Source organism: Nicotiana tabacum, chromosome 23, assembly GCF_000715075.1.
Source record: "Nicotiana tabacum cultivar K326 chromosome 23, ASM71507v2, whole genome shotgun sequence".
In the NCBI taxonomy this organism is placed as follows: Eukaryota; Viridiplantae; Streptophyta; class Magnoliopsida; order Solanales; family Solanaceae; genus Nicotiana; species Nicotiana tabacum.
Genome location: NC_134102.1, coordinates 69,411,676 through 69,421,508, shown reverse-complemented (window position 1 = coordinate 69,421,508; position 9,833 = coordinate 69,411,676). Strand labels below are relative to the sequence as shown.

The following is a 9,833-nucleotide window of genomic DNA, read 5'->3' as shown; positions in this document are numbered from 1 at the left end:
TGTAAACCCAACTGCTCTACGACCCTTGATCTGATGATATTGGTCGAGCTACTTGGATAAATTAACACACGCTTAACTCGAGATTTATTTATGAGTAGAGAAATTACCAGTGCATCATTATGCGGTCGCACGATGACTTCAGCGTCTTCATCATTGAAAGAGATGGTCCCCTCCGGCATGTAATCTCGGGTCCGCTTTTCCCTTGTGATGGATACCTTAGTACGCTTCATCATTAGCCCCTGGGGGATGTCGACTCCACCAATGATCATTTTGATGACGTGTTGAGGTCCTTCTTGCTCGGTCTACTTGTTGGAGTCCCTATTCCTGAAGTGATTTTTGGCTCGATCACTTAGGAATTCCCGGGCCACTTCTTCTCTTAGCTGTCTGCAGCCTTCGGTCCTGTGGCCGTGAGTGCCATGATACTTATACATCAGGTTAGGGTTTCTTTGGGTAGGATCAGACTGCAATGTCTGAGGCCACTTGGTATCTTTGATGTGTATAATGGCTGATACGATGCAGGCAGCATCGACTCTGAAGTTGTATTCCGATAACCTTGGTGCCTCCCTGGCCCCGATTTGCCTGTCGAAACCGTTTTTGCTCATGAGTCCCTGGCTATTATGACCTCGATCGCTTCTTTTTTCATTCCTCGTAGGGTTACGTCCGGATCCGCTGCCCTTTCGATCTCCGCTATATGGTTGATACTGATTCCTATTAGGTCTTGGTTCATGATTGACGACTCTTTTGGGCCTGTCATAGTTCTGATGGATATACGGACCCAGAGGGGGCCCCGAATTGATCATCCTCGACTCTGATTTTCGATTGGTACCTATTATAGACGTCAACCCAAGTTACCGCTGGGTACTCTATCAAATTCTGTTTCAGTTGTTGTGAAGCCAAGGAGCTTTGGGGGTTGAGTCTTTGAGTGAATGCTTGAACAGCACAATCGTTCACAACCAGAGGCAAGTCCATTCTTTCCATTTGAAACCTCGATACGAATTCCCTGAACATTTCGTTGTCTCTTTGTTTCACTTTAAAGAGGTCTGATTTTCTGGTCTCGACTTTGATGGCCTCAGCGTGAGCCTTTACGAAGGCATCTGCAAGCATAGCGAACGAATCAATAGAATTAGGGGGGAGGTTGTGATACCATATCATTGCTCATTTGGACAGGGTTTCTCTGAACATTTTCAGCAGCACCGACTCGATTTCATCATCTTCTACGTCATTTCCCTTGATGGCATATGTGTAGGAGGTCACATGTTCATTTGGATCTGTGGTCCCGTACTTTGGAATTTCTGGCATACGGAACTTCTTTGGGATTGGTTTCAGAGCTGCGCTTGGAAAGAAAGGCTTTTGGAAAAATTTCTTGGAATCCATGCCTTTCAATATCGGTGGTGCTCCTAGGATTTGATCAACCCTGGAGTTATAGATCTCCATTTTTTTGTCGTTGGCTTCGTTCTTCTTTTCTCCTGATTTCACCTACTTTGTCAGTTCCTCAAGCATCTTTATTATCTCGGGGTTGGTCCCGGGTTTAACTTCACCTAGCCTTCTTGTGGTTGGTTTATTTCTGTGGGTATTTTTTTGGGATGGTTTGGGCTCAACTCTGCCGGGGGCGCGGCTTTGGTTCTACAACTGGTTTATCACCGCCTGTTGAGCCTGTAACATCTCAAAGATCACCCGTAAATTGATCTCATCGCCTTCGTTGTCATGTGTACCCCGGGCTATCGATCGGGCTCCCCCGCGAACGCTGTTTTCGTGGTCGGTAGGCAAGTTTGCGTCGATGGTTACATGTGAGTTGGCATCGATTGGGTCCGCGACCGGAACTCCGTTGGGGTCAACGGGAGGCACCTCGTTGCTGGGCACTACATTGTTGTTCTCGCCATGGTGGACAGACTCAGCATCAACGTTCAAATGAGCAGATTGAGAGTTTGACATTTTTTATTTGACCTGAAATTAAAATCTCAAAGAACAAGCGTAATACAGAGTGCGTTATGAAAATTTGTATCAAATTACCACTATTATCCCTAGCCCCACGGTGGATGCCAAATTGTTTACCCTAAAAAATGGATAACAATTGAATTTATATGTGGTTTTAAGGATATGTGGATTAATTCAATACGAGTGATTAATGACGTTAGATTAAGCAAATGAAAGACGTAATAAATGGCCAAACTAACGATAAGAGTGATTTCGAGCTCGGTTGATGGCTCAATGAGGAACCTGCCCTCGATTCCAAGCTTGGACTTATAAAGAACTTAAGAACAAAAATAAGAGCTTTTAACAACAAAGGGAATTGAAATAAACTGCCTTGGTATGTGTGTTACATTGTCCCCCATGAATAATAAGCTTCCCCCTTTATATAGTAGGGGAGTTTTACACTAAGTACAATTCAAAGAAAGGTAAAAATCTTTTATTTTGCTAATCACTGATTTTTTACCGATACGGGCCGACATTCACGCCGTGATATCCGGTTGGGCACGGACATCTCGGCCCTTTGTTAGTCATGTACAGCTGTTTGGTAATGCTCTCTGAAATCTTGATCCTTGAACCGAACCCGGAGGACATGGGCCTGATACCCCCGAGGGCAGGTGTTTTGCCCGAGCCCCGATACGAGGGGCTCCTTGCTCTGACTCTGATTCATTACGGTCACGTTCTTGTTCCGTTTGCCTCACCAGGAAATAGGGGTGTTCAGTGGACTCGATTTTACCCGTATACAAGTTTAAAATTAATTTGTGTGTAGAAATCATTATTTCATTTGAATAACCTCATCAAAATTGAAAAAAACCCACATCAAAACAATATTTCGAAATTTCACTAATATTTCAAAGACTAAATTTTAGTATTTACCAACGAGTGATGACCAAACTGGTATTACAAATAGTGGAATTCAGTATCTAAGATGCTGAAATAATGTTTGTTTTCTTTACTAGTGCATGCCAAAAGAAAAAAAATCCTAATTATCTCGCAAGTCTTGATTAATTTTCCTAATTACTTGGCTAAGGCACATCTTCTTAAAGAAAAGAATATTTCGTTTAGTTATGGCAATTGCGAACACACATACTATTCTACGCCCAAAAGAAGAAGTCATTCATCACAAAATTCATTCATTCAAAAACAACTCGAGGGCTTTTAGTTTGCCTACCTAAGCTCCTCCATCTGAGGATCACGGCCTATTATCTAAAACATTTTGATCAAATTTGAACCCTAAGCCCAAAGAGCAAAATGATAGTTACTAGAGACTGTCCTCTTCCACCATCAACATTTAAGCAAAATCCAATGGACCTCAACTCATGCTTACTATATACGATGATTAAGATTGTCACACCATTCCCAATTTAATTAACACACTTTAAATGAAATATAAGTCGAACCACGCATCTCAGTTATGAGTCCTAAATTTTAGGATAGAGATATTAAGTTTTAGTAACTGAGTTCTGAATTTAAAATCAATAATCAAAGGATGCATGCTTTACTTTATTACACAAATAATCACTCAAAACTAATGTTTCTGTTTTTATTTGATGGAACTATTCAACCAAGAAATATCCAGCTACTCCAAGACAAAAGATTCTCAAAGCCATGAGAGTGACCCTTGAATCTGTCACTGCCAACTTGAAGATTCATCTAATACTTATATTGAAAACTCCATTTTTGGTTTGACTTGCACAAATTTCCATAGACTTTATAGTAAGTACTGTAGTACATAACGTCACAAGAAAATGGCCTCTGCAATTCCAAGTTGCTTACTTTGTTGGCTCTAAATTATTTTTGTCTTAAGTAGGACTAAATCAGTTGACTATCATAGCTTTAAAATTAATACAAAGATTCTTACACCTTAGTTCTTACATGAAATCAAGAGATCAGTTCACTCACATGGCTTCAAACTGGCCACCTTTTCTATTTTCATCCAAATATTATAGTGTTTCTGGAGATGGGGATAGTTGTGTGAGGCAAAGCAACTTTTTTGGAGGAAAACCTGTTCTTAATCAGGGTGTTGGCTACTCTGTCATTCTTGGTTTTGGAGCTTTTTTCGCAGTCTTCCACTTCTTTCCTGGTATTCTAGTTTTACTTTTACTTTTCTCTTTCTTACTGATTATAATGTCAGCTAGCGTATATGAGTTAAATTCTAACGAGAGGGGAGAGGGTGGGCCGAGGGGGTAGAAGAGGCATTGTCTTTAATTTGGAGGAACCTTTTCCAATTGTCCTTCTTTTATAACTTTCAAAGAAATTTAGATACGTTAGTATCTGGCTTCTCCAGAATCTGTAAAATGCATATTCTGCGATAATTTTAATTCCTAAAGAATATTCATCGTCTATGGCCTATGGAGCCACTTTGCTTATTATCTTCTTCAACTTATCCAACATTCATGCAATAGTTTTTATAGTGGATTGATCACCTCTGTTCGACAAGCAGCAATTTAACTGATAACTGTGCCTTCAATTGGCAAGGCACAAAATCATTATGTAAAAGAGTCGCATGTGTAATATACTTATTTGATTCTCTTCGGCATATGGGATTATAGCTTTATCATCTTTCCTATTTGTAATTTTCTATGCGCTGCTATAAGGTTTGGCTGGAAAAAAGATATGTTGGTTCGCGTCATACATCAGAATGGTTCAACACAGCTGGTAGAAATGTCAAAACAGGACTTATTGCAAGTGTAATTGTGTCTCAGGTACCATTTTTATTGTTACCTAATAATACCAATGTAACTCAAAGTTACAATCAACTTAATGGCAACATCTTCTTTTGCAGTGGACTTGGGCAGCTACAATCTTGCAAAGTTCTAATGTAGCCTGGGAGTATGGAATTAGTGGACCCTTTTGGTATGCAAGTGGAGCTACTATTCAGGTACATACTATTCTTGACCTTCTCAAGAAGGAAGGAAGGAAGAAAAATTTTTGAGTTGTTTCTAAAGAGATTTGTTACAAAACAGGTGCTCCTTTTTGGTGTGATGGCAATAGAGATCAAACGAAAAGCTCCTTATGCTCATACAGTCTGTGAAATCGTCAAAGCAAGGTTTGTAATGGAAACTCCAAAGATGAAGATAACTCTGCTGTATCCTTAAAAACTTCTCTTTGGGCAGGCAGTTTGTTGACTACTATTATTTTCAGATGGGGAACTGCTGCTCATCTTGTTTTTCTGGGGTTTTGCTTCTTGACGAACATTATAGTAACAGCCATGTTGCTTCTTGGTGGATCAGCTGTCGTTAATGCACTCACTGGCGTCAATATATATGCTGCAAGTTTTCTTATCCCTCTTGGTGTTATAATTTACACCTTAGCAGGAGGGCTAAAAGCTACTTTCTTGGCTAGCTATATACATTCTGTCATAGGTATCTAAATTTTACTCTTTATATTAGCTTTTTTACTCTTTTTCACGCGCTCATCTAAGAAATTTTCTGGTTGTTGATTTCAGTACACGTGGTTTTAGTCATCTTTGTGTACCTAGTATATGTTGCTAGCGATGAACTTGGCAGCCCAAGCCTCGTTTACAGACGTTTATTAGAGGTAGCAAGCAAGTCAAGAAATTGTCAAGAGCCAATATCCCATGTTGGACAATCTTGTGGTCCTGTTACTGGGAATTTCAAGGGGTCTTATGTTACTATGTTGAGTTCAGGTGGTCTTGTCTTTGGTATCATCAACATCGTGGGAAATTTTGGCACAGTTTTCGTTGACAATGTAACTTCTTTCGTGTAATTTAGCAAGAAACTGGCTTATGGAATGTCTCTGTAACCATCATTTACTAATAACCATAAATATTGAAATGTAGGGGTACTGGGTAAGTGCCATTGCTGCAAGACCATCATCGACGCATAAGGGCTATTTGTTGGGTGGTCTTGTTTGGTTTGCTGTGCCATTCTCTTTGGCAACATCACTAGGTCTTGGAGCACTAGCTCTTGATTTACCAATAACAGCAAGTGAGGCTAGCCATGGACTAGTTCCTCCAGCTACAGCTATTGCTTTGATGGGAAAAGGGGGGTCGATTCTTCTCCTCACAATGCTCTTTATGTAAGTGCCTAATCAAGAACTATGCGTGGAAATGGTTCTGTTAACTTTCAATTATATGACTTCTTCTGTATTGATTAGGGCTGTCACATCAGCTGGTTCATCTGAGCTAATTGCAGTCTCTTCATTATGTACATATGACATCTATCGTGCATACATCAACCCTGATGCAAGTGGAAAACAAATTCTAAAAGTTTCAAGAGGAGTTGTATTAGGATTTGGCTGTTTCATGGGCATTTTAGCAGTAGTTTTGAACAAGGCAGGGGTTTCTCTAGGTTGGATGTATTTAGCCATGGGAGTTTTCATAGGATCAGCTGTTCTCCCAATTGCTTTCATGCTTTTATGGCAAAAAGCAAACAGTTTTGGCGCAATCCTGGGGACAGTTGTTGGCTGTTTGTTAGGGATTATCACTTGGTTATCGGTCACTAAGATCGAGTATGGAAGGATAAATCTTGATACAACTGGTAGAAATGCGCCAATGCTTGCAGGAAACCTTGTTTCTATACTTACTGGTGGAGCTATTCATGCTGTTTGTAGCTTTCTAAGGCCCCAGAACTATGATTGGCAGACTACTAAGCAGATCACTGTGGTTGAAAAGGAAAAGAGTGAATTGCCACCTGAAGAGTTCAAAGAGGAAAAGCTCAACAGAGCCAAAGCATGGATAATCAAATGGGGCATTGGTTTCACAGTCGTGATAGTACTTCTCTGGCCTATTCTTACACTTCCTGTGGGTAAGTCGGAATAATTTAATCCTTCTGCTACTTCAGTGTTAGTGTGAATGCTCGATGATTAATTGGTTGCAAACTTGATAATGCAGGGCAATTTAGCAAGGGATACTTCACATTCTGGGCTGTAATAGCTATTGTATGGGGTACAGTAGGATCAGCAGTTATTATTGCTTTACCATTGATGGAAAGCTGGGGAACAATCCAAATTGTGCTTAATGGCATGTTTACAAATGACAGAGTTATGGAAAAATTGGAAGACTTAAACTCCAAGCTGAATGCATTTATTATAGCAATACCTGAAGTAGAGAGGGTGTATTTCCTTGAGAAAGAAAGGAGCAAGAGAAAGGAAGCATCCGAATCCGATCAGATTGTAGCTTCACCAAGTCATTGAATTCCCAGAGAAAACAAGTCGATCAGTGTGTATTTTAAGTCCAAAATAAGACAGAGGTGCCTTATACATACTGTCACTTTCTGCAAACTAACGTGACTACAATGATTGTATAAAGTACCATGACTTGGCTTCATGCCCCGAAAATAGTGAGGTTTTGCTTTTGAAAGTACATCATTGTCTTGTTTGAATTTTGTTTTGGAATGTCTGTTTAAACATTGGAAGAACTTCAAGAAGTCATGTGCCAATTCTTTGGCTATCTCATGTAGTGAAGCTTTTCATCTCTAGTGAAATAAATTCAGATGGTAGAATGACTTGTTCAAGTGACAGTTAGCTACCTAGTAAGAAACTGACACATGTCAAAGGATGCCACGATAGTTTGTGAGAATTGTCATCGCACTTTGAGAGGCCAACAAACATTAGATGAAACCTTTTTTATTAGCAAAAGGTAACATGACCAGACAATCTTTCCGATCAGCCTGAAGAGATTTCAAGGCATAAAAAAGCAGCAAATATTTCTACTGAGTTCAAACATTCTAATAAAAACTGAAAACTGTGAGTAATCAGAAAGTTGTTTCCATCTAAACAAAAAGATTAACAAGAAATCAGATAGCAACCAATATGTGGTAGTGCAGTGTACACCGGATTTACTTTTCAGAAGTCCATCAAAATTCAGTGTTCAACCATTTAGTGTAGTAGACACATGTTTGTGGGGATATAACTCCATTGGGTGAACATTGACTAATCCTAGGGCAAGCACCACATGGAATTGAAGCCATTGGCCCTATTGTTTTCGGACCAGTCCCTAAAGCAACTCCGCTTGAAGTTCGATAACAAACTGATCCAACAGGAATAGAATGATATTCTCCCAATCCAGTGCTCTTCACCTCTATAATAGCATTGTCTAGAACCATAGAGTTCAATATTTCCGCAATTTGCTGACTTGTGCACTCAACAACTTTCCTTTTCTTCAAGAAGTTGTGGATTCCCTCCACAGTAGCAACTTTCAGCAATTCTATGACCTTGAAGCATGTGTCTCTGAGAACGGTGATGAATTCCTTATCAAGATTTCCCTCAGAGTACCATGAACCACCAGTCAGTTCCTCCGAAGGTTCAAACTCAACAGCCATGTAATGCTTCTTTCCCTTATTTTGGATATTCACAACTTGTTTTATCAACTTCTTTTTCACGAGTGCGGTCAGGGATTTATCCACAAGAGTTGGTGGAAGGTTTGCCTCCTTTTTCACCTCTACCACCCAGATGCCCAGATTCCTTTTATTTTTTACCAGACTGAGCACTACACGTTCAGCATCTGGAAGTCCCCGAGTAGGTGAATCCAAGTCTGGTCTTTTCCGCTTCATGGTGGTTGCTTCCCTTGATCGACTCATCTCTGAGAGCATAAAAAGAGCAAATAAAGAGATGAATTTTACCTTGGTTCTTATCACACTAAAGTGGCATGGAGAAAACAATAATTCCAGTTCAGACTCATGTAGTAACTAGCAGTGAGAGCAAAATCAATTCTCTCCAAATAGTCAGTCATGCCACCAAGATCCCAAATCAACAAATGCAGAAACACTCTATTTGAACCCTACGATATTTCTACTTCAACTATAAAACAAACAGAGTAAGATGACTTTATTTTAATGACCGAGAAATCCGTCCGGGGCCAACCGTTAGGACTAACAGCAGCCTTCAAAACTCGGGGATAATGGGCCACCCCTCCACTGTTCTCCACTTAAATATCAGGCTTAGTTCTCATGGCGCGGGGCTTGAACATGTCCTCAACCATTGCCACTTGAACTAAGCCTTGGGGGCGTGAATTTGTGACCCAAGTCACAACTCCCTCAACCAACCTTTGTCACTTGAATTAAGAAATTTAAATTATAATTTCTGAGAATATTCTGTTCGAATTTTCCAATAACAATTTGTGACGCCCAAATACCTAATTTGGTTGGTTTCTCAGTAACTGCAAATTTATATCCCAAAATTACGCATCATATTAAACCTTTCATTCTTCATTCCTACACCATCTCCTTCACCGTGAATTTGAACTAATTCACTGATAACCGACAATTATAGAAGAATGATTCACTATATTAAATTAAAACAAACGAGGATGAAACAAATTAAAACAAAAACAATACGACAAAAGAGAGGAAAGAAGAGAGAGACATACAGAGAAGAGAAGAGGAGTCGCCGTTTCCGAATCGCTGATGCCGTCGCCCTTTGCCGGTCGGAGGAGTTCACAAAACACGAAATTGTGGTTAGGGAGAGAGGTTTAGGTAAAAAAAATAAAATATAAAACACAAAATAGAACTTTAAGGCCAAAAAGTGAATTGACAATTTATTCGAAAAACTTTTGTACTTAAATGAAATTAGTTCAATTTCATTTAATTATTTGAATTTTTGAATTAAATTTTTTAAATTACTTATAAGTTATAATGTAGGGAAATCTACATTATTTACCTATCCGATCCAAAATTATTAGCCACATGTACCTATTTTAAATTTAATTTCAATTTATATCAATCTAACCCATAATTATTACCCGACCTACCTACAGAACCAAAATAATATGTATTCAAACGGAGCACATATTGGTTCTCTAATCCATGCGAAGGAGTGGAGTTCTGAACCAGTTCACGGATCCATTGTAATTTTCTTTCTTATGTTTAAATCAGCTCAAATGTTTTTATTTATTTGAATTTTAT

General features: G+C 39.3%; 2 protein-coding genes across 2 annotated transcripts; one reads left to right on the top strand and one right to left on the bottom strand.

The window, feature by feature from the left end:
- Positions 1 to 3,711: 3,711 nt before the first annotated feature.
- LOC107828624 (urea-proton symporter DUR3) lies at positions 3,712 to 7,386 on the top strand. The gene is made up of 9 exons (XM_075246316.1): positions 3,712 to 4,059; positions 4,566 to 4,673; positions 4,754 to 4,849; positions 4,935 to 5,017; positions 5,113 to 5,333; positions 5,417 to 5,679; positions 5,771 to 6,009; positions 6,088 to 6,737; positions 6,824 to 7,386. Exons 1-9 carry the CDS (start codon positions 3,844 to 3,846, stop codon positions 7,123 to 7,125), a joined length of 2,178 nt encoding a protein of 725 aa, XP_075102417.1. The 5' UTR covers positions 3,712 to 3,843; the 3' UTR covers positions 7,126 to 7,386.
- A 296-nt stretch (positions 7,387 to 7,682) lies between these two features.
- On the bottom strand, positions 7,683 to 9,458 carry LOC107828615 (uncharacterized). The gene is made up of 2 exons (XM_016655972.2): positions 9,299 to 9,458; positions 7,683 to 8,512 (listed from the first exon to the last, which is right to left on the bottom strand). Exon 2 carries the CDS (start codon positions 8,508 to 8,510, stop codon positions 7,788 to 7,790), a length of 723 nt encoding a protein of 240 aa, XP_016511458.1. The 5' UTR covers positions 8,511 to 8,512; positions 9,299 to 9,458; the 3' UTR covers positions 7,683 to 7,787.
- Between the last annotated feature and the right edge of the window lie 375 nt (positions 9,459 to 9,833).